General features: G+C 63.4%; 4 protein-coding genes across 4 annotated transcripts in view; 1 reads left to right on the top strand and 3 right to left on the bottom strand.

Annotated features, from left to right (window-relative positions):
- The window catches only part of MNEG_0974 (S-(hydroxymethyl)glutathionedehydrogenase / alcohol dehydrogenase), a gene marked incomplete at both ends in the record, with an annotated part of 3,937 nt that extends 3,739 nt beyond the window's left edge, over positions 1-198 (top strand). The window contains one exon of the mRNA XM_014050545.1: positions 52-198. Coding sequence (XP_013905999.1) covers positions 52-198 — 147 coding nt within the window. The remainder of the gene's footprint in view (positions 1-51) is intronic.
- A 540-nt stretch (positions 199-738) lies between these two features.
- Positions 739-4,885, bottom strand: MNEG_0973 (hypothetical protein; the record flags this gene model as incomplete). Its single annotated transcript, XM_014050544.1, has 12 exons — positions 739-1,053; positions 1,264-1,746; positions 2,002-2,169; positions 2,397-2,437; positions 2,656-2,719; positions 2,885-2,967; positions 3,196-3,355; positions 3,695-3,781; positions 4,012-4,169; positions 4,355-4,448; positions 4,693-4,740; positions 4,865-4,885. 12 exons carry the CDS (start codon positions 4,883-4,885, stop codon positions 739-741), a joined length of 1,722 nt encoding a protein of 573 aa, XP_013905998.1.
- Positions 4,886-14,870: 9,985 nt separating this feature from the next.
- Positions 14,871-17,899, bottom strand: MNEG_0972 (hypothetical protein; the record flags this gene model as incomplete). Its single annotated transcript, XM_014050543.1, has 5 exons — positions 14,871-14,909; positions 15,005-15,390; positions 15,689-15,899; positions 16,023-17,543; positions 17,795-17,899. 5 exons carry the CDS (start codon positions 17,897-17,899, stop codon positions 14,871-14,873), a joined length of 2,262 nt encoding a protein of 753 aa, XP_013905997.1.
- A 2,741-nt stretch (positions 17,900-20,640) lies between these two features.
- Positions 20,641-22,006, bottom strand: MNEG_0971 (hypothetical protein; the record flags this gene model as incomplete). The annotated part of the gene is made up of 5 exons (XM_014050542.1): positions 20,641-21,018; positions 21,209-21,334; positions 21,503-21,530; positions 21,719-21,775; positions 21,918-22,006. 5 exons carry the CDS (start codon positions 22,004-22,006, stop codon positions 20,641-20,643), a joined length of 678 nt encoding a protein of 225 aa, XP_013905996.1.
- Between the last annotated feature and the right edge of the window lie 674 nt (positions 22,007-22,680).

Below are 22,680 nucleotides of genomic sequence, written 5' to 3'. Positions count from 1 at the left end.
CCCAACACCTGGCCCTGCCTCAAATTCCCCCACCCTTCCCCCCCCCCCCAGGTCCCCCAGCTGGTTGACGAGTACCTGGCGGGGGGCACCCTCCTGGACAAGTACATCACCCACAGGCTGCCCTTCACCCAGATCAACGAGGCCTTTGACCTGCTGCACAGCGGCAAGACGCTGCGCACGGTGCTGACGTTTGAGTAGAACGGGGCGGGGCCAACCAAGCACGCGCGGTCCCCTGCATGCCAGCGACCCAGCTGAGCGCGATGCGCACACGCACCGTCACATGGCGTATCTTGCTTTGTTTACAACGCGGCATACTGACCAGCAGTTGTTCAACCATGGCTCCACAGCCACGTTCATGATTGCATGCACCACGGTCAACCCTGTTCAACTCCCACCGGCAGTGGTGCTCATCCCTATTGCTTTGCAGCTGACCCACACTGCCTGACACACGTGTAAGCTGCATCATGCAATTATAAAAACGCAGCCCCTCGGTAATGAAAGCAAACCTCGGTTATCTCCATGAAAACGCTCGGATGCCGCCGAGCCCCTACACTGTACACTACCAGCAACGGCTGCGACAGCCAGCCACATCAACTCGTTCAAACCCTTTGATGCGCTGATGTGTCTAGACACGCGACAGCGGTCCCACAACCACCCAGCCCTGACTCGTGTGAACCATACGCCCCCATGAGGATGATGCGAGACTGTCCCGGGCAGTGCGGCGTAGCCCCCTGCTGCTCATGATGTGGAGCCCAGCTGAGCCGTGGGTGAGAACAGTCCATCTTTGCCCTCGCCGTCGCCAGACGGCGCCGCGGCCGCCTCTCCGCGTGCGCCCTCCCCCTGTCCCGTTATCCCCTTGACAGCGCCCATGGTGGCGGCCTTGATGGCCCCCATCAGCCCACCACCGCCGCTGCGCGTGGTGTCGCCGCGCACGACGTCATCGCCGCCCGCAGGCTCCCCCTCAGCACCCGCCTGCGCCGCCTTGCCTGCGAGCCCCGCTGCCAAGGGGCTGCCGGGCGCCACCACCGCCGACAGCTGCTTGGCCTCGGCATCCTGTTTGCAGGGGCAGGGAAATGAGGACCGCAGGGAGGGTTGGCTGGGACCGGGCGGCGGGGCATGGGCCGGGCGCCACGGCCAACACCATCGTCACGTGGGCGCACCCGCAGCCACGCGGCAGCTGCATTTGATGGCTTGTGGCAGCTGTGTCATTACAATGCAAGAAGCCTGACCCCTGTTTCAGCCTGCCCTTTGTCCCTGGCCCACCTCGATCGCGGGCTCAGGCTCCTGGTCCGCGCCACCAGCATCAGGGGGCAGGTCCCGGCTGAGCGCGCGGCCGCGCAGGCCCAGCCCGTGTGCGGCCGTGTCAGGCATGCGGCACTCGCGCCGGGGGCTGACGGGGCCGCCGGGCTCATCGCTGGCGTAGGGGCGCGGATCGCGCACGTCCTCCACGTAGGGGGCGTCCTCCCCCTCATACACACCGGCGCTCCCGCCGCGCGGCGCTCCCTCTGCCCTTGCCCCCTGGGCTGGCGGTACATCCACCACATGCAGCACCGCCTCTGTCACGGGCGGCTCCACCATGTGCACCACAGACTCCGCCACAACCACCTCAGTCGGGGCCACGGCGCTGGCGTCGAGCGCCGCGCCGCTCACACCCTCGGCGCCGCCTGTAGCCGGCGCCTGCGCCGCCTCCTTCTCTACATGGGGGCGCACCGAGCCGCCAGGGCCGGTCGGGAGGCCGACGGCGCTCTGTAAAGTTGGGGGAGTGGGGGGCCGGTGGGGTGAGAAGCAGGTTCCGTTTGTAGTGGGTGCCCAAATAACATGCCGGTCTTGAGGCGGGACTCAACTGACCACCTGGTGCTTGTCCACCATGATGGGTGGTTCAGTCCTGCAGCGTATCCCTCGAGGGGAGTTTGCTTTCCCTGTGAACGGGCCATTGAAGTTGGCCAGAGGCAAGCCATGCTGGTGTGCGCCCCCCAAAGCCGGCCGGCCTGTCCACGCCACCTTGAACGTGTCGGCCAGCAAACCCCCTACGCCGCGCCCCTGGGGCTTGACGCCCCCCTCGAGCTGCACCGTCTCGGGAATGTCGGTGTGTACATTCACGGGGGCGGCCTCGCCAGCCGTATGAGTGGCAGCAGACTGCTGAGACGGGCCCTGCGGCGCGCCTGCCACCTGCGTGATGGGGGTTCAGCGAGTGCTTTCATGAGCTTTCAAGGGTATAGATTGTGCTGTGCACACGCGTCGGAGGCGAGCACGCGACAGCCTACATGCAGGTGCAATAGTGAAGTGTGCAGCTCATGTGCACGCTCTGCGTATCGCATGCCATGAAACAGGTGGGCATACCGTGACTGTGAAGGTTGCGTGCGTGCACCAGCTGCTCACACAGGTTTGCCCCCCACCTGTTCACCCCTGGCAGTCTCTGGGTACGGCTCCAGTAGCCCTGAAGGGTGCAAGATTTCAAAGAGGCCGTTTGATTTGAGGCAGCTGGGTGGGTGGGTGAGGGAATGGGTGAACCATGCAGGCGCCTGGCAGGCGGCTTTGGTGATGCGAGCAGCGGGATGTGCACAAGCAGGCCTTTAGAAAGCGAGGCTGTTGGTCAATGTCTGCTCCACCTTGATCCCTCCACAGGCAGATGCCACACCGCCGCGAGCTGCGCACCCTCAGGGACAGTGTAGCTGGTGGCAGCGTTGCGCATGGCAATGGCAGTGTCAGCCACGTACGCCTGGAGAAGGGTGGGCGGTGATAGGAATATGCACCTCAGTGACGCAGTATGCCGACGATCAGCAAAAGGTAGCCAGCATCACGGTCGGTGATTGCGCCCTGCTAGCTGAAGCAAGAGCAGCAGCGACCATGTGGTGGGCATGCGGCCAGCGCCCAGGCAGCACACCTTGAGGCGCGCAGCAGCGGTGACCATCCATGTGAGGTGCTCGGCCAGCGCTGCCCTCTCCGCCTCAAACTCTACCATCAGCGCTGGGGGGCAGAGGCGGCACAGAATGTGGCGAGACAAAAGCATGTGAAGAAGAACTCGGCCAGGTTGAAGACGGCCAACTCGCCCACGCGGGCCCGCATGTGAGCTCAACGCACCACAGCACAGCACACACGCCAAGCAATCCTAATGGGGTTGCCAGCCAGTCAGAATCGCGGTCTTGCGGCCCACATCTCTCCGCCAGGCACAGCCCCAATGAGGGGGCCACTCACGCTCGACCTCGCCCTCAGTACGCCCCAGGCGCCGCTCCGCGCCCGCGGGGTCGCGCGCGCCACCAGCCTCCGCAGTGGCGGCCTTGTCTGCGGCGGCCTCCAGCCTGCGGCGTGCCGCGTCGTACTCCAGGCGCCGCCCCTCCAGGTGCCTCATGCGTTCCTGAGGAGGCGCGGGCCAGAATGGAGGTGCATGTGCGCTGCGCTGGATGCTGCCGTGTGGCCTTGGCTGGCTTGCTGCTTGGACCAACTTTCAATGACTGGGACCCGGCAAGGTGGGCCCAAGCCAGGCAGACAGGCCGGGGTGTAGCCGCAGCTTGTGCCTCGCTTGGATCACCAGGCCCCTTCGGGACGCCAGCTGTGCCGCAATGACGACAGCGACATGGCCGGCACTCTGCCCCATTCTGCCCTCCCTCGTTAAATCGTCCCCTCACGCACGCACGCACGCACGCACGCACGCATGCGTCCATGCACGCACGCACACATGCCCGCACGCGCTCACTTTTGCGCTGTCGTGGGCTGTGATCCAGGCTGACAGGGGCTTGACCAGGTCTGACTCTATGGCGGCAGCCAGTGTGGCAGGGACAGCCTGCGGAGTTAGATGAGGGGAGAGGAGGTTAGTGAGCTCCCAGCACAAATGTAGTGGGGGGCGTGGAGAGGGGTAAGGGTACTAGCCCGAATGCGCTGTTGCGTGTGCAAGCAAGCCGCCCGGCGAAACAATGCGACAGCCGGCGTTGGCAAGTTTCGTTTTGCAATAGGAAGTGACACATGGCGCCTTGCCGCACTCGTTGCGGCGCCCCGCCACCCTCGCAAGCGCACCTCAGCCAGGCGCGTGTGCATTTCAGCGGTGAACAGGTGCGCGTGCCGCTCCGGCACTGACGGGCGCTGGGGCTCCGCGGCCTGCGTGGAGCTGGTCTGGATCCAGAGGCGGGGGAAGGGCGCGCCGGTCAGGAACTTGCCGGTGCCGTCCAGGAAGCCTGGGGTCGAGGGCCAAAGGGGGGAAGGGAGGCGTCAACATCACTGCAATGTCACCCTAGACAGTATAACTGCTCTCGCCCCAATTAGGACAGGAGTACCAGTGCCCTAACAGGTTGGTCTTGCTTGCGGCAATTGTGATCAATGCGCAACACTGGCATGCACGGAAGGGCTGGCAGCTACGCACCCCCAACGTCCTTCTGAAACTGGCGGGCGGCCCTCTCCAGGCGCTTGAGGTGGGCCGCGTAGTCATCAGAGTCCGACAGCATGCGGTGCTCAGCCTAGCGTGGGGGCGACGCAAGGACCAGGCACCAGGTAGGGTTGCCACGACCATTACCAACGCAGGGGTTAGCCACAACAACAGCAAGGGCTGTAACAACAGCGAGGGCTGATAGAGGTGTGAGACCATTCATGCCCCATGCATCCGCAAGTATGCGAACCCGCTTGCAGTGGCTGGCCTCCCGACAAGTATCAAAGGCACAGGTGCCCGTGCTGACCGCGCCGCCCCTGGCGCACGCCGCACACCTCAAGGGACGTTGGCTCAAAGGCGCCGATGTGAAGGGCCTCACGGACCTGGTAAAATCGCAACAGCACCGTCAAGAGGAACACCGCTCCGCGCTTGGGCGCACGCACTGTCACAAAGTCGCCCGCTCATCAGGGGTGCACGCTCGCGCTACACGTCGTCCCAGCTACTCACCCGCTCTGCCAGCGCAGCCATTACTGCTGATCGTCGTGGCCAGGCTTGAGTAAACAAGGCGAATTTGCTGATGCGTCGAAACCCGGTGACGAGCTGCGTGCACAGCTTGCACGGGCAGCTTGAGATTGGCGTGTGAAAGAATTGATTAGTCGCAACAAAAACTCGAGCCTGCCAACTTGGGCAACCGGGACTTCCAACCCGGCATCAACATGACATCACCATACCCGCCAAGTCAGCAGCAGCAGCAGTTTCTCAACGGTGCTGCAGGCGCAGCACAGTACCCCCGAAGGGAAGCCGGGTGTGTGCATGTAGGTGTGTGTTGCACTGATGTTGCTGCAGCGAACTTTGCACGACTTGTCCCTTCGGCCTGCTGCACAGCAGAGCAACCCTGATGGCAAACCCACCCATTGCACCCCTGCGACCTTCCTCTCACAACAAACAGGCGTGCATACAGGCAGTGTATATTACAGAGCGGTACACAGGATTGAGACACCAGCAAACCTCAAATGGCCTAACATCAGAACCGATCCAGCTATACTCTCTCAACTCAACGCGATCAAATGGCCACCATTGCATCAAAACAGCGGCGCAACCCCAGCGCCGCCCTCCAGCAGACCACGTAGTCCGCTGCCGCTGTTGGGTGGGGACCTGTGGGGTGCGGCCCCGCTGGCCTGCGATGCCGGCGATCCAATCGCGCGCAGCACCATGGATGGGAGCGTGATGGGGGGTATGAAGGGGGCCGCCGGCAGCTGCTTGGGACGCGCCACGTTCCTGCCGTGCTTGGCCGGGTGGGCGATGGGGCTGATGCGCCCGTGCGGGGCGGCCGACGCATAGAGCGCTGCAGCAGCGGCGGCAGCTGCCACGGGCTCCTGGAACCCCGCCTCCGCATCCCGCATCAGCGAGCCCGCTGCCACGGGGCCAGGCAACACAGAGCTGGGCGCGGCGGCCTCGCGCCCCCTGACAGCGCCAAGACCCTCAAACAGCTCGCATGACTCGCGCACTGAGCGCGCACTGTGAAGCGCAACTGGTGTGGAGAGAGGGGGGCATCAGAGGGTTGCGAGGAAGCTCGGCTGGGGCGTGAGCATGCACACAGGCTGTTTCGCGCATGTCACCCTGGACAGTGCTGCATGCGACCCATATGCACAAGCCGCACCCTGGTGCGTAAATGGGCAGGGCCTGTGAAATTTGACTGGTGTGGCATGCACACACGGGGGGGGGGGCTGCACTTGCAGATTGCATATTCGTACGCGCTGCTTGGGCTCGCCTCTGCACCTGCCCTCGCACCAGTGGGCGTGGTATCGCCGTCTGCGCCGCAGACACCACTGAGCTGCCGCGCTGCGACGGCGCAGCGCAGGCTGCTCTGCTCCCGGAGCTCAGGGGACGCCGGCTGCTCCGTGGGGGACGAGGCGGAGGCTGCCTGGGGCACACGGGCAACACAAGGCGGGGGCGCCGGCAGCGTCTGGCGCCGTGCCTCAGGAGTATCGGCATGTGAGAAGCCCGTACAAGCACACACCCCATATAGCCTGCCATTAAAGCCTGCAAGAACCAAAAGGCAGCAGCACCAGCCACCCCTGCAGCCCGCCGCACCTGCTGCTCCAGCGTTGTGTCGCAGCCAAAGTAGGGCTGCGACTGTGGCGGGGCCACGGCGCTGGCGCGCAGACTGCTGTCGCTGCTTCTCGCGCTGGGCAGCAACACGTAACCCTGGGACCCATCAGCCTGATCCCCCAGAAACCGCAAAATGGCGGTTTTCAGCTCGCTGCTGCACAGTAGGTGAAGCACATTGTCACACGACGAAGCATCGGCCACCACCGTCCTCGCTGCTGTTGCGCCCGAGCTCTCGCCCGCTTCCTGCTGCCATTGCTGCGCATTGCCGACGAAGTGGCGACCCCCATGCAGCTGCAACGCCTGGTGCTGAGCCGAGCCAGCAGTATGCGCAGCTGAAGCGACCGCTGAGGTGGTCGTTGCTTCGTCGCCGTAGATCCTCGGGCTCGGCCGGGGTGCACACTCTGGCGCGGCGCCGCGCGTGCTGCCGGAGCTGGTGGAAGGCAGCAGGAATTTCACCGGCTTCAGGCTGGGCGGTGCCAGCTGTACACACGTGGTCGTCCGCAGCCTTTTGGTGGAGGGTCGCAGGTTTGATCATCATGCCGTGCTGGCAAGTATCATGAACCATTTTGCGCACACCCACGCGCTTGCACCGGCGCAACCATGCACGCATGCACAGTCTGCCTCACTGCACTTGCCGAGTTGTGTTGCCGCGATGCAACAATGTTACCACAAAGGCTGCTGCGGCACCCGCGGCCCAGCAGCTGCTCCAATGCAATGCCACACTCGGCGCCCCGCATACGACATGACATTTCGTTCAGCTGCACACCGTATTGACCCAAAGAGCAGCGCCAGCTGCGCGCCAATGCGGGCGGAGACGCGCGCGCCGTCGCTGTGGTCGTCATTCGCCGCCAACCCCAGCTGTAAGGATACCAGCTGGGTGAGCAGCGCCACTGGAGACAACGACAGCACGCGCCGCACCAGGCCGGCGACTATGCGCGCCGCAGCCGCTGCCGCCGCCAAGGGCACCGCCATCACCGCGGCGCACCGCCGTTGCACCCATCCAAGCACCGCGCGGAGGCTGTCGCGAATAGCCGCAGCCAGCGCCGCAAGAGTGGTCTGGCCGCTGACTAGCAGCAGGACGGCCAAGCGCCGTGGCAACGAGCCCAGGCGGTCGGCGCAATCCTCGCCGGGAGCTGTGCCGCCGTGCATCTTGGTGCTGCCCACCCCAAGCAATGACATGGTCACGTATGTTGATGTGGTATTGAAGCACGCTGCGGACGCTCACAGAGGTTGGCCTGCGCGGCTGGCGCGAGGATGGTTCGTTGTTGAATCACATCTGGCACAGAAGCCTATTGTTGTTGTTTTCTCGTATCAAAAATATCTATGCTGCAGGCGGGGCCTGTCGGCCTCATGTGACATGGCGCTCGCGGCCCGTGCAGTGAGACTGAGGTGGTGTGCAGTGCAGCAGGTGAGAGTGATGAGCGGTATGACCAAGCCGCAATCGAGCACAACATGCAGGATTCTCGTTATAAGGCAAAATTTACATTGAAGAAAGGCTGAGCTCAGCCCAGGATACTGCATGGCGGCGGCCGGACGCAATCGAGCGATGCGTGCATGAGCAGTCGAAGCTGTGCGGCGGCCCTTCTGTCGATGCAGGCCCAGGCCCCCCGCACATTGGTTGCTTACAACACAGCCCTGAAGGCAGAGCAGCAGCATTGATTCACCAAGAACGAGAACGATTGACAGGGGTGGAAGGATTATGAGCATATCAGGATATCCCGGCCCGCAAGATTTGGGCTCATGAGGCCTTCACGCTCCTGCTGGCGGCTGTGGACGGCCGCCTTGCGCCGCCACCTGCCCCGCCGCCGTCCCCTCCGCTGCTGCCGCGGCCGGTCACACCCGCAGAGGCGGGGCGGCTGGCAGCGAAGCAGCCCGCGGCCGTCATCCAAACCGTGGGCCTACCAGCAGGAGGCGCAAGGCCCGACAGGTAGGCCTGGGACACCTCAGACGCCCCCCGCTGCGCCGCGCGCAGCGCCACGGTCAGCTCGCGGGAGCGGCCCCTCTCCGACGCGAGATCCTCGCGCAGCCTGGCACAGTTTGTGTTTGATGTGCAGGCTGGAGTTGTCTGGGGTGGGAAGCTTTAATGCGGAAAGCAAGCAAGCCCGATGCCACTGTTGCACGGCAAGGGTTGAGTTTTGTTTGCAAGTCAGCTGCCAACCCATCTACAGCCTGTTTTGGGTCCCCTGCCTTGCGGCATCCTTCACCTGCCAGCATCATGCTCCAAGCGCCGCATGTAGACCACCACGTCGGGCGGCAGGCTGCCAGCCCCTGCTGCCGCAGTACTGCTCCCAATAAAGTCAGCAGTGACGGTGGCACATTCAGCGGCGATGGCCCCCTTTGCCTGGAGTTCAGCCACCCGCCGCTCCCCGTGCGCCGCCACCTCCTCTTCCCATCGCCGCTGCATCTTCAAACGCAGCCCTGGAGACACTTCGCACTCTCGCTGCGCTACGGCTGAGGTCCCCCTTGAGCCGTGGCCAGCGTTAAGAGAGCTCCCAATCCCTCCAGCTGATGCGGCACATGCGGCATCGATGGCGCTGGCGGGTCGTGACTTTGAGCCCCTGGAGGGGCCGCCCTGGCCGGCATCAACGCCTTCACCGCCTGCCACGGGCGTGCTGCTTCTGCTGCTGGGGCTATCGTCCCCGCCGCGGATGACCCCTGCACTGCAAGGATTACCAGCCGTGCGCCATGCATGCCGCAAGGACCCCGCCGCTGCTGATGCTGGCCGCATCCTGTCACTCACACCCCCCGTGCTGGGGCGGCTGCCAACCAGCACCTGCTGCTGTCCCGGGCCCATCGCATCGCCTGGCAGCGGCAACAGCCAAGCCCCCGGCCCTCGCGGCCGTGCCAATCTCTCGCGCCGCAGCTTTTCTCGCAGAGCCTCCACCTCCGCCGCTGCCTGCACTGCCAGCGCACGATCCACAGCCGCCTCCTCGCGAGCCTTCTCAGCCCGGGCCTGTGCTGCCTCCACAAGCTGCGCTTGTTGCTCTATGAGGTTCAACATGTGCTGCGGGTCTGTCGCTGCTGTCGCGCTAGCTGCTGCTGTGGCGGTGGCTGCAGCGGCACCAGATACGCTGCTGCCAAACGGGCTGCCTGCAGGTTTGCTGTTGGTGCCAGCTGAAGGCGCCAGCTGCATTGCAACCTCCTGAGACCTGCGCTGTGTGCCGCTGCTGGTGTTGCTGCTCAGCTGGTGTTGCTGCTGCTGGTGCTGAGAAGCGATTTGTGCGGCAGCACCGACCTGCAGCCGAAAAAGCTCTGCATGCTCCCCTGCCTCCGTGCGAGCCCGGTCCAGCTGCTGGCGCAGCGATTCCACAGTGTCCACTAGTTCTGCGCGCTGCTCAGCTGCTGCTGCTGATTGCTCCTTGGCTAGCTGCTTGGCACGACTGACCTGGTTGTCACAAGCAAGAGGCAAAGACAACGTCGCATATTAGGCAGGCTCTGTGCTGCTTGCAACGAAGTTCAGTTCAAGCACACAGCATGTGTATCAGAGCAGCGCCTGCCATGGTGGCGTTGCATATGCAAATTCGCCTTGGGGGCACAAGTACGGCTTACCTCTGCACGTAGTGCGCCCTCGCGTGCCAGGCTCTTGTCGCGCAGCGCTGCCAGGTCAGCCTCCAAGAACGTCACCTTTGGTTGAGGGAGTATTTCGTGTGGGAAAGCACCCATCTGCACAGCCCTTCCTGGAATGGTCACGACTTGAATTGGCTAGGATGATCAACAACACCTCTGCGGCGCCAGGGCATGCGCACTGAACTTTGCGACGTCGCCTTGCAATCGCACCTGGCTCTCGGCCTTTCGCTGGGCGTGCCTGGCTGTTTCAAGCTGCGACTCAAGGAGTGCCCTCTGAGCCTCGAGAGCCCGGGTCTGCATTGTGGCCGCGACACTGGCCGAGGTGGCGAGTGCCCTCTGTGCAGACGTCTGTGGCGCAGTGACTGTGCACGGAGCCTCCGGAGGATCGGTTGAGCCCACGCCAAGTGCAGCTGGCCTGCTCTGCTGCTGCTGCTGCTGCTGCTGCTGCTGCTGCTGCTGCTGCTGCTGCTGCTGCTGCTGCTGCTGCTGCTGCTGCTGCACCGGCGCCCGCCCACGAGTGGCCTCGCCTCCACAGCTACCCAAGTGCATGCTGTTTTGCTCCGCACATGCCACAGCTGAAGGCCGCTCAATGACCTGAAGGTCGCAGCTCCAGTTTGGCCCGGCTAGTGAGTCCAGGAGACCCAAGTAGTGCGTGTGCAGGCGGTCGGTCTCAGCTTGCGCTGTGTACAGCTGCTGTGTCAGCAGCTCTACAAGATGATTAGGCCCTGCCAGTGCAGAGCAGCCGCTGGGCTCGTGCCGCCTGGCCATTGCCTCGTGCAGCTCGCCAACTGTCGAGTCGCTTGTTGTGCCGCCGGAACCCGCGCCACCGAGAAAACTGCACTCCTGCAGGAGCTGCTGCAACAGTTCTCTATCGGCCTGCTCAGCTGCGCTGGTGCCGCCGCCAGCAAATGTCGCGAACACAATTCGATCTGCCTGTGCTGCTTCTAGCAGGAGATAATTACCGCCAGTAGCAGCAACAGCTTGCACCCCACCGTCTGCCCCGCCACCATCTAATCTACCAAAACCCCCTTCGTTGTTGCTGCGCCTTTTTGCCTGGCGCAGCTGGCTGGCAAGCTGCAGCAGCGTGCCCTCGGCACCGCCCTCATCCAGGCCCACCAGGGTAAGATTTGAGCTGTCTGTGAAATGTGTTGCGTAAGTGGGCCCTTTTATTGCTTGCTGCAAAGCAAATGAAAGTTGTCTTCAACAGTGCGGCCCAGCGGCGGTGACACTAACAAGCTTCAAGGTTCAAGCCTTGGTTTGAGCGCACCTGGGGCGTCAGGCGTCAGCAGCTGCACGAAGATGTGCTGCCCGTGAGCCTTTGCTGCGGAAGCCACCCACTGCGCGAGCCCCTGCGCCCCCGCGTCGTCCTCTACCTGCGCACCACGCGCAACGCACACTGAGCCCCAGTCAACCTGCTGCTAAGCAAGGATGCAAACACTTGGAGTCATGTACACAGCTAGCTAGTGCACAGGTCCATGGTGCATGTGATGCTCACCGTCGTATGGAGGTGTGCTTCCGTTTGCTCGTGTTGCTCCGCAGCCACTGGCGTGCAGCAGGGGATGCACCTGCAGTGCGCCTGCACACTCCCCTTGGCATCCTGCCGCAGTTGGCCGCAGCATTCAACTATGAGCTGCGGTAAACCGCCTAGCGAGCCGGCAGGGACGCTGCTGCGGTCAATGCAACAGCAGAATGTTCGTCCGGCGAGCAGCAGAGCTGCTGCGGCGTCGTGCACTCCGCCGGCAACCGGCAAAGCGATACATGTCAAGCACGTCAACTCGGAACCTTTGTTTAGCATAGCTTTTAAGGACGGGCGGCGTTCTAGTGAAGGGGCATCGAATGACCTTCAGGACTCAGCCCGTTTGCGAGGCTGGTAACACATGGTTGTCACCAGACACATGATAAAGCGTGGGTGTGCAGTTATAAAGCAGATGAGTCCACATATGCGTGCGTGATCTGGTCAACGTGGCACGCTCTGACACTTGACATGGATGGAACGACTAAAGGCCGTGTCCGGCTTCGTGACTATCAGTACCGTATCGCATAAGTATGCTTTCAGGTGGTCACCATGCCCGTCGATCAACAATCTTGTATCACTCCCAGGAAGGGGGATCTCGTCAGTTGCACCGCTCCCCTTGTCTGGTGATTAGTCGCGCCATGCAGTGCCGGAACATGAACGACTGCTGGGCGTGCTGCCCTGTTGTCATACTGTACCATAACCTTGTGACCAGTGAAACTCCAGCCTCAGTCTGCAATCAGTCCAATCCTCAACCAGTGGCCCGGGCCGGCCAGTTGGCCAGCTGCAACGCAGCAGGCTCCTAGTGTTTCAAACCTTCGTGCCTGGCGGGTTCAACAGCTGCAGGATGCAACGCGTTCCACCCCTGCACGTGACGCGCTGCCGGCATGACAGCATGGCTCGCCGTGTCTGGTGCTCCACACTTTGGGCGCCTTCCAAGAGTTCCCCCAAGTTTGGAGGTTCTCAATACTGTGCTTGCTGCTCCTGAAAGCTGCGCCTGCAAGCTGCTGTCAGCATTTACAAGTTACTACGGTACATGGTACGGGGCAGATGGCCCCAAAGTAGTCAATTCCTGATCGGAAACCGCTGCAGAGAGACCATGTATCAGGTGTGAAAACAGTTCTCCACGTGGGACACACCACCCGAGTGTAAGTTCCCCCTAGAGCACAAAAATGAGCCGGAACGACCTGCCTTCCTGGTGATGACAGGAACCACACCCGCCCGCACATGCGTGTGACCTGGAATTTACTGCTGCGGCCAAAGGGGTGGCATGGGCTGCCGCACATTCGCAGCCGGCAGGTGCAGAGGAGGGCCGGCGGGCGGCGGGCGTGGTGGGACCAGCGGCAGTAAGCCACCTGGCTGCTGCTGCGGCAGGGGCGCCATCATGCCACCAGGCGGTACATTCCCCAGAGGTTGCTGCACAGGTCGAATGAATGGGCCCGGAGGCACAGGGGGCAAAAACTGCGCCTGCGGCACGTGCAGACAGGGCGCCACCACACCGCCGGTACCCACGGCGGACGGGATGGGCGGCGGCAGCGCGCCCCACTCCTGCTGCACAGCCGGCGGCACCAGTGCTGGCAGGCCAGGTGCAGGGGCCAGCCCGATTGGGCCAAATGCGGGAGGCACGGCAGGTTGCTGCTGGTATACAGGCAGAGGGTACGGGGCGTGCTGCTGCTGGTACAGGGCTAGCGGTCCAGAAGGCGTCAGCTGCAGCGGTGGGTGGGGCGGCTGGGGCGCAGGCGGCACAACAGCAAGAGGCTGAGATGCCGCAAAAGTGCGTTGTTCAACAATGCTGACACTCCCCGCCGCAGCTCCTGCAGGTATGTCATCATCCATCTGGGTGTCTGCAGCGCCTCCAACGCCGCCGTCTGGCGGCAGCGGCGGCGGCGACCCCGGCGGCAGCGGGGGCGGTGACCCTGGGGGCAGCGGCGGCGCCTCGCTGCCGCTTTCGCCCTCGTCCTCGCCGGATTCCGACGGCAGCGGCGGCGGCGGCGAGACGGACGCGCCGCCCGGGACATAGTCTGCCTCAGGCGGCAGCGGTGGCTGGTCTGGGTCGTAGCTGTCGTACATTGGCGCGGTGCCGGGCTGCGAACCATCCCAGGCGCTGTGTTGGGAGCCCCAGGGCAGCGGCGGCTGGGCGCCCTGGGCTGCTGCTGCAAAGTCGTAGGTATCTGGTTGAGGAAGCGTTGCAGAAAGGGATTTGGTCTAGCTGTGACAGTTGCGTGCAGGACGTTACTGGCAGGCGTTTGGTCGATGCATGCTACTAGCTGCACTGGTTGCCTCTACCCCATCAGTCTACACAACGCAAGGGAGCTGCGGCCTGAGGCCTGTGAGCCGCAGCTCCGTGTGTTCTTGATCAGTGGCCCCCCCAGCCCGCCGTACTGCCCGTGCTGATCTTACCTTGAAACTCCGCCTCCGCAGTGTCATCGCGGCGGGGTGCAGCGGGCACCATGGTGATCCAGTCTGCAGAGTGCCCCAAGCCCACGTCGCCACTCCCACCTTCGTCCCACACTGCATCCTCCACCCCGTGCACAAGTGTTCCGGCATCTGCGAGCTGCCAGGGCGGCGGAGCGTTCGCATGCAACTCACGCAGCCCCTGCTGCCACGGCGGCTGTACCTCCTCCTGGAGATGCTGGTGCTGTTGCTGTTGCTGCTGCGGCTCATCCTCCCCCTGCTTCTGCTGGTGCTGTTGAGCCCTCCACGGCGTCCAATCCTGCTGCTTTGTTGCTGTCGACGCAACGCCTCCACGGCGCTCGCGCGCCTCGATGGCCTCGCGCCAAGTGGGAGCGCGCGTGTCGGCCAGCCCCTCCTCGGCAGGGTCAGGCAGCAGCGCAACAGCTGGGTCCGGGCGCGGCGCAAGCTGCAGCGAGCACTTGGACAGGAGCTGCTGCAGCAGTGCCGTGCCAGAGTGGGCGCTGCTGGGCCCGGCCGCCATGCTGCCGTAGGGGTCCAGCAGCCACGCCACTTCCACTCGTGGGCCAAACAGGTTGGCTTCAAAACTGCTGCCATTGACTGAACCCGCCACACCTCCTTCAGGCAGCTCCCAGCTGCTGCGTCCCACCTGCTGGGACTGCCTGTACTGCTGTGCCGCTGCTGCCGCGGCGATCCCCCCCTCATCCTCCGTCTGGTCGCCATCAAGCCCGTTCTCCTGGCCCCGCACCCGCTCCAGTGCTGCCAGCCGCTCCAGGTATCCTGGCAGCAGCTCAGTCTCCGTGGTGGCACGGGGTGGGGCAGCGAGGACCACGCGCACCGGGCGGCCCTCTGCTGCGACTGGCCGCTGCAGGTGGCATCATGTCATTGAAATGTCGAGGCGGCGTGGTGTCAGCAGATATGAGGATTGTTGTGGGTTGCGCCCTTAGCCTGTGGCGTACAAGTGCATCCAGAGCGTGTGAGCCAAGAGCGGATGCATGCATGCCACAACAAGACGTCTGAAAGTTGAGCTGAACTGCGCGCACCTGGCGCTTGTCCGTCCGCCCTGCCGACCGCCCCTCGGCACTGCGCGCGACGGCCGGCTGCGGCACAGCCACAGCTTGCTGCTCCGCCGCGGCTGCAGCTGCAGAGGTAGCAGCCGCGGCGTGGATGGCCGTGGCGGCTGCATCGAGCCTCTCGTACCCAAGTCGCAGGTAGGCTGCTTCCAGCAGACCCTTGCGCCCCCATGCGTCCACCGCGCGGCGCACGCGCTGCAGGCTGTCGCCGTCGGTCACCGCCAGCTGCAGCATGCGCGTCAGCCCCGCCCCCACCATGACGGGAAGGATCCGCGCGGCGGGCGGGGCGCTGGGGCGACGCGCGTGCGACAGCAGGCAGTCTGTGAGGTACAGCAGGTTGACGCGCGGCGCGCCTGCTGCGGCGCTGTGTATGAGGAGGAGGGAGGGGGGGAATATTTTTGTAAAAAAATCGTCCAAAAGCTTGGGATGGCGTGTTGAGGGACCCCGCTGGGTAAGCTGTGTGCCTGGTATCTTGCTCAGCACAGCAAATGCGTCGGGGCATCAATCTCGCCGATCCGGTGCCCAGAGCGGATGTCGGACGTTCCGACGTCCAAATATGTTCACCGCTCACCCTATGTGCCTGCTCGTCTCCCCACCCTTGGGCTCACCTCTCCATGCGCACCAGAATGCGACCCACGAGGCGCCGAGCCGCACCCTCGTCGCCATCGACCCCCTGACACAACTCCAGCAACCGCGCCGCCGACGACTTGATGCTCGCACCCGTGCCTGTGAGGCTGGCCAGTACCTCCTCGATCGCCGTATCGGCTGGTGGCAGTGCGCCGTGCACAGCAAGCTGCTGCTTGGGTTCCTCTGTGTCTGCTGCCTCGCCGCTGCGATCGCTGTCCCCGGCCTCGGTGCTGCGGTGCTGGGATGGACGAGCATCTGGCTGCATCAGAAGACTACCGTTGGCTGATGAGGCGTTTTGGGCGGATAACATGGCAGCTGTGGTGGTGGCCCGGCTGAGCAAAGCGGGATTCATTCGCCGCACACCACCGATGCGCGTCACAGCAGGGGCCGGCTGGGCTGGCTGCTGTTCCTGTTTGGGCCCTGGATGCTGCGGCATGGGTCCCAGCTGCTGCTGTTGTAGTGCCGGCTGCATGTGCCGGGGAGCTGGTTGCTGGCTTTGCTGCTGCTGCTGCTGTTGAAGCTCCTGCTGCTGCTGCTGATGCCATACACCCATCTCGTTGGTATCCAAATGCTTTTCATGCCGCCCTGACTCCTGCTCCGCCTGCTGCTGGTGCTGCTCATCCTGCTGTTTCTGCCGCTCCTGATGCTGACGCTGTCCATTAAGGTGTATGGACTTCCGGAGCTCTGCCTGCTGCACGTGCTCAATGTCCTGCTTTTCCTTCCTCGCTTCCTGCTGTTGCTGCTGCTGCTCCTGCTGCTCGTCTGCCACAGCCGTGCGTCGTTCCTCCTGCTGCAGCACGTCCGGCGGCCTTAGCAGCTGCTCGCCCTGCTGCTGCTGCAGCTGCTGCTGCTGCTCTTGCTGCTGCTCTTGCTGCTGCTCCTGCTGCTGCTCCTGCTGCTGCTCCTGCTGCTGCTGCTGCTGCTGATCAGGCTTGCCGCCCCCTGTGTTGGCCGGCACAGCCACCGGTGCGTCGCCGAGCTGCAGCTTGGCGCTCACGTCTGATACGACAGCAGGCCGACCCGCATGCTGAAGACCCGCCTGAAATGCCGTTGCAGCTGCCAGATGGTCCTCTTGCGCAAGTAGCAAGTGTTGCTGGGGTCTTGCAGGCACCTCGACAGCTTGCCGCTTGGCGAGCTGGGCCGCCACAAATGTTCCAGCCGGGCCCAGGGTCGCGCCAGGCACGGGGCTGCCGCCGCCTGCATCGCCCTCCCCTTGCTCCAGCTCCTTGCGCTTCCGCCGTTGCTGTTGCTGCTGCATGCCGTCCGGCTGAGGGGCTGGGGAGCTGTGCTGCTCGTCCTCCTCTCCGCTGTGGCTGGTGACCACGGCAGATTGGCCACCAGTGCTGCTGCTGTTGCCGCCGCCATCCTTGCTGCTGCTTCCACCATGGACGTGATGGCTGGCGTCCCGCCTTCCTGTCCTGCCGCGACCTCCGCCCCTGCTGCGCTCCTGTCCTCGGCCCCGGCCCCGGGCTCCTTGAGCGCTGCGGCCGCCTAGCTCGGCAGCGCCGCCCACCACTGGCCTGGTCTTCGCCGCAGCTGTGGAGTGATGCGGTGGTGTGCACGCGCCCTCCGCCCAGGCAGGCTTGCATCCTGGCCACTTGGTGGGCAGGGCCAAGGGCTTGGAGTAGGCGGTTTTGTTGCGCTTGACGACGTAAAACGTGCTGAAGCCGCCGCCAAAGAAGCCGTAATCAACGTCGTCGTCATCGTACTTGATGCGCCAGGGCGCCAGCGACGCATCAACTCCTCGCCCACCACCACGGCCTCGCCCGCGACCTCTGCCTCGCCTGCTGGGGACGCTGGTCTCTGCGTCGCGATTACTCAAGACTGTCCCCGCAATTTGCTCCTCCTTGCGGCCTTTACCTCTGCCTCGGACCCACAGTGCCTGCGATTGCGACACAATCATGCGAGAAGGCCAGGACGCTTGGTTATCTGCATCTGCATCAGGGCTGGAGTTGCCAGGCGCCAATGACATCGACGCCTGCACCACTCACTGACTGAGTGATGGCAGCAGGTCGGAACGTTGGCGGCGGCGTTGTGCACACCAGCACGCAACACCACCGCGCCGCCACGCTGCTTGCATCAGCAAGCGGCGTCTAGTTGAAGCGCTAGCACCGTTTAAGGCTGCCTCCTCACCATGATACGGAGGCTCTGCAGGTCCCCGGTGCCCTCCTCGGCGTCCTTGACGCTGATCCTGGGCGAGGGGCCCTCCTCCTCAACCCCATCAGACGCCTCATCCATCGCCATCTCCGTTATGTGCTCAAATCCACCATTAGCCCCGAGCTTGCTGCTCAAGATCACTGCGACAGTGGTGAGCGCGACAAACAAGCGGAGCCAAGCCCGGACACGGCTAGCTGGAAGACGAGTGACCCCCGATTGCCACGAAGCCCCACGATCCGTGCGGTCTGGATGGTTGCACAGCTTCTCAGCAGGTGGGGTCGCATTCACATGTCCAGTTGACCGCACCATCCGCCTGCTCAGGAGGCTTCCCGCCTTGCCAAACATGCTGTGTGCCCCCAGAAGGCAGTATTCATTCAGAAATTCGTTCTGGCCAGCACATTGTGCAGCACAGTGCACGCATGCTACAATGCCACGCGGGTTCGTGCCGCTGCTGCGGCTGACCGTGCCGCGTCCTCCCGCCACTGTCCGAGCAAGAAGTTGCCGAGCAGGCCCAGGTCAGGCCCCGTCGTGCCTGCGGTCCCCTTATCTACACCAGGCATGAGAGCCGTGGCAGTGGAAGCCCCTGCGCCCCGTCTGGCACGGCCATTAGAAGGGAGTGCCGCGCCTGGGGCGCAGCTGGGGCCCGCCGACAGCCCAGCCACGGGGGCGCCAGCGAGGGCGCCCGCTGCTGCGGATGGTGGTGCCGCTGGACCCGCGCCACCGCTGGTGGTGGCGCCAAAGATGCACCTGGCTGATGCCACCAGTTTTGCGAGCTGCGGGCTGTCGCTGATGGAAAGCAGCAGCATGGCCTCAGAGAGCAGCCGTGCGCTGCCGCCTGGTAGCTGGCGCTCCAGCTGCTGCAGTTGCTCCACCACTGCGTCCACTGCAGCCTGCCATAGGCATAGTCAAGTGCATGAATGTTGACAACTGTGTTCATGCACGTGGTTGCCCTGCATCGTGATTGCAATGCAACCAATGCTGCCCAACCAGCTGCAGCACATTATACAATGCACATCTGTGGGGTGCACCAAACCGTCTGGCTAAACAGCTGCCACACTCAGACTTAGCTTCCCCCCTGCCCACCTGTTCGGGCCCGCCCATCACCGGCACCAGCGCCCGCAGCGCCGGCAACAGTAGGCGCGTGAGCACGGCATCCCCCTCTGCTGCTGCAGCGCCGCTCTCGTGCCGGCTGAAGCGCCGCAGGATGGTCACCTCAGGGGCCGACCCGCTGCCCTCAGGGAGGCCCGCAGCCGCCCCTCCGCCCGGCACATGGCCGACCTCTACACTGAGCCCCGCCAGCGACGGCAGGCGCTGGTACACCGCGCGCGCACCATCTGGCGCGCCCACACCCGCCCCGCCCCCGCTGACGGCGATGCCACTGCCCCCGACGCCAACTTGTCCGATGACAACGCCGCCACTGGAGAGACGACGAGGGTTTGCTGAGGCTGCAGTTGAGGCGCCAGTGCCTGTCATTGCTGCGTTGCTGGGCTCTGCACCCGAGCGAAGCGTGCCTCCATAGCGGTCGCCGGGCTGCTCAGCCGCCGCTGCCCTTGCATACGCTGCATCAGCGCCACTGGGCAATGTCCCCGTGAAGCCTGCACAGCGGAGTTGTCAAGTGAATGTGAGCTCAGCAAAGTAGAGCAGCTTTGATCTTGCTGCACAGCATGCAGCGTTGATGCCAAACACAATGACAACTAACAGAGCACCCCACGTATCTCAAGGCAAATATCGCGTATGCCCTCATCGCACCTGCTCCAAGCTGCTGCTGCACCACAAAGCCATCTGTCCGAGCCACAGTGCCTGTCCCTCCCGCTGCACCCCTGGTTGCACCCAGCAGGCTGCCGCCCCCACTGAAGCTGCTCGCAGCCGCGGTGAGCGAGCCGGGAAGGCTGCCCGTGCTACCGGCCGTCAGCGACCGCGGGTCGCGCAGCTCAGCACCACGAAGCGTGCCCAGCGCTGCAGCCGCGCGGCCCGTTGTGGCGGCTGCTTTGTTGCCACCAAAGTCCCATGTTGGCAGCGTACCCTTAGTTTGGGGTGCAAATAAAGGGTGCATTCAGCCAGACGGCGTTGTGTTGCTGTGTGTGGCGTTGTGTTTGTGGGGACGGCTGCAAAACAGGTCATACGTGCAAGCCCAGAAGCAACAGAGCCTGCCCTATCATGATTAGCGTCAGCCCCAAACCCTGTGTGCCCCCTGCCCCTACCTGGCTGAAGTCACTTGGTGATGGCCCCCTCTGCGGCACCACAGGGCGTTTCCTCTGCGCATACTCTCCAACCACTTGCATAAGCCCGTGGGGTGCCTCAGTGGCTGCCGCCACGAACGGGTGGGCCAGCAGCTCCCGGGCAGACGGACGTTTGGCCGGGTCCTTCTGTGGTCGACCAGCGATTTGGGGTGAACCAGGGGATTGTAACAGGGGCTAGAATGGTTTGACACAAAGCACAACGCAAGCGCGCTGGTTGATGTTGGCGGCCACTGGCCCATGGCAACGAGTGCCACCCAGCCAGTGCTGGTCATGGGGCCGCCGGCCCCCAGTAATGCCCACCTGCAGGCAGGCCGCTACAAAGTCCTTGAAAGCATCACTGAAGGCGCCTTCAAGGCGAGGCGGGGGGTCCTTGGGGATAATGAACAGCACACGCATGGGGTGGAGCTCAGAGTGGGGGGGCGCCGCCAGGGCCATCTGCCGGAGCCAGAAGTGGGGGCAAGCAGGGGATGGGAATGATCAGGGAGGGATGACGACGGCAAGAAGGGGGCGGTTTATCAAGGGGCCGGTTTTTTAAAAAACACCTACGGTATGCCACAATACTTGCGCAAGCCGAACTCCTGTCTACGACAGCAGTTCGCTCCAGCCGCATGCATCGGCCGGCCACCCCCCGCTAAACTTCACCACAACCTCGATTGCAGTGATGCCAACGCTCCAGATATCTGCGCTGGTACTGTAGCCCTCCTCGCTGCTCTCAATCACCTCTGGCGCCATCCAATAGGGCGTCCCTACAAAGGTGCGCCGCCTGAAGCCCAGCGTCCCAGTCAGCTGGCCGCTGACCCCGAAGTCACTGATCTTGACCTCCCCTGAGCCGCTCATTAGCACGTTGGCGGCCTTGATGTCGCGGTGGATGCGGGACTCGCCGTGCAGGTAGGCCAGTGCCGCCAGCACTGAGCGCAGCACGTAGGCAATAGCGGCCTCGGGCAAAGGGGATCCCGCCAGCTGGCCGGGACGCATGCGATGCAGCAGTGGGCGCACTCTATTGGCCTCCCGGAGGTGGGACGAAGTGTAGCCTCCACACCGTCAGAACCCAGGAGATCATACACACTCTCCTCCTTGTGTTGCCCTGCTGCAACCCCTGATGCTGAGTATCACCCCGCTGGGATCGCAACCGGACCCCTCCGACCCTCACCAGGTCTGCAACGCTGCAGGCCAGCAGCTCCATGAGGATGAGCAGCTCGCTTGACCCCGGCTGCATCACGCTGCCAAAGTAGCGCGTGATGTGGTCGCTGCGGCACCCAGCCAGTGCAGAAATCTCCTGCGGGGTAGAGCATCGGCTTGCACTAAGCGCATGCCCCGTCACACATTGCGACGCCTGTCCGGTCGAGTCGGCCCCGCACGACCAACATGTACAACCATTTATTATCATGTTTGTACTGCTCATGAGGCCATCTCTGCCCGCAGCACTCCATCCGTGCCTGCCCACCTTGTGAATGTCCTCAATGTCATCCTCACTGCACGAAGACACATGCCGTGCGGGAGTGCACGAAGGGGAGCATACGGCCAACGGTGAGAACACTTGATAGACATTATCACAGGCACCAAATTTCCTCCCCTGAAACCTCTTTGCTGATACCATCACACCACAGCCAGGGCGCGCCTCACATTGCACTGCGGAGCAGCAGGTGCGGGTGCTGCTCACATGTCCTCGAGGTCGATGACCTTGATAGCCACCTGCTGCCCGGTCTGCGTGTCGATGCTGCAGGAGGGCGGCACGTAACGGCCTTGAGCCACTGACGGGTAAAGATCCACAGTAATCGCGCCATTTGAGCCACACTCTACTCGTCGCGTAGCAAGGCCTGGATCGGGCCTGCGCCACTGCGCACGCCCCCACCGCTCACCCGCGATATACGTCACCGTAGCTGCCACGCCCGATGCACTCCAGCCGCTCTATACGGGTGGGATCAGGATCTATGGCGAAAGGCTCCATTTCAAAGTCTGAGTGGGCGAGGCCAGGCTGCAGAGGTGTCACAGCGAAGGTACTACTGCTGGAGGTACAGCTTGAGCACACAAGATTCGCGCTATAAACTGCGATCGCTTGCCCAGATATGCGATATTGGTGTTTGAGTGACTGTTCGACCCGCGTTGCTTTTTATATCGTGATCTGTTGTGTTTGAACACCGTATGATACCACCGTATGATACCAAATGATTCAACACAAAGGTGAATGTTGAGCCTTGATGATCAAAGCAGCCAAGTACCGTAGCAGTGGTGGTGCTGTGGTGGAATGGTAGCAACATGTTTGCAGGGCATTGCTGCTGCACTGCCGGTGTGAACTGCCGGCACAGCGAAATACTCTTGAGTACCCCAGCTAGTATGCAACCGTAATGTGCGGTACACTCAGCAGTAACTGCATACTGAGCAGGGCGCTCCGAGTTGCACATGTTGCACATGGGCCAGAGCGTCGAGTGGACAGAGTCAACGGGGCATCTGGCTGTCTTGCGAACGTCGTGCTAAGTTGCATGCATAAGCCGTCTTGCTTATGCATGCAAGTTTTTGATGTAAGTTACCCGGCAGGTTGATGAGCTGGCTAGTGAAAGATAGCTTGTTTGGGATGCTTTGATTTCTGCATTGGGGCGTTCAGGTGTGCAAGTGCCTCGGGGG

This window comes from Monoraphidium neglectum (assembly GCF_000611645.1).
Source record: "Monoraphidium neglectum strain SAG 48.87 unplaced genomic scaffold scaffold00090, whole genome shotgun sequence".
Taxonomy (NCBI): Eukaryota; Viridiplantae; Chlorophyta; class Chlorophyceae; order Sphaeropleales; family Selenastraceae; genus Monoraphidium; species Monoraphidium neglectum.
This window is presented reverse-complemented; position numbering and strand designations above follow the sequence as displayed.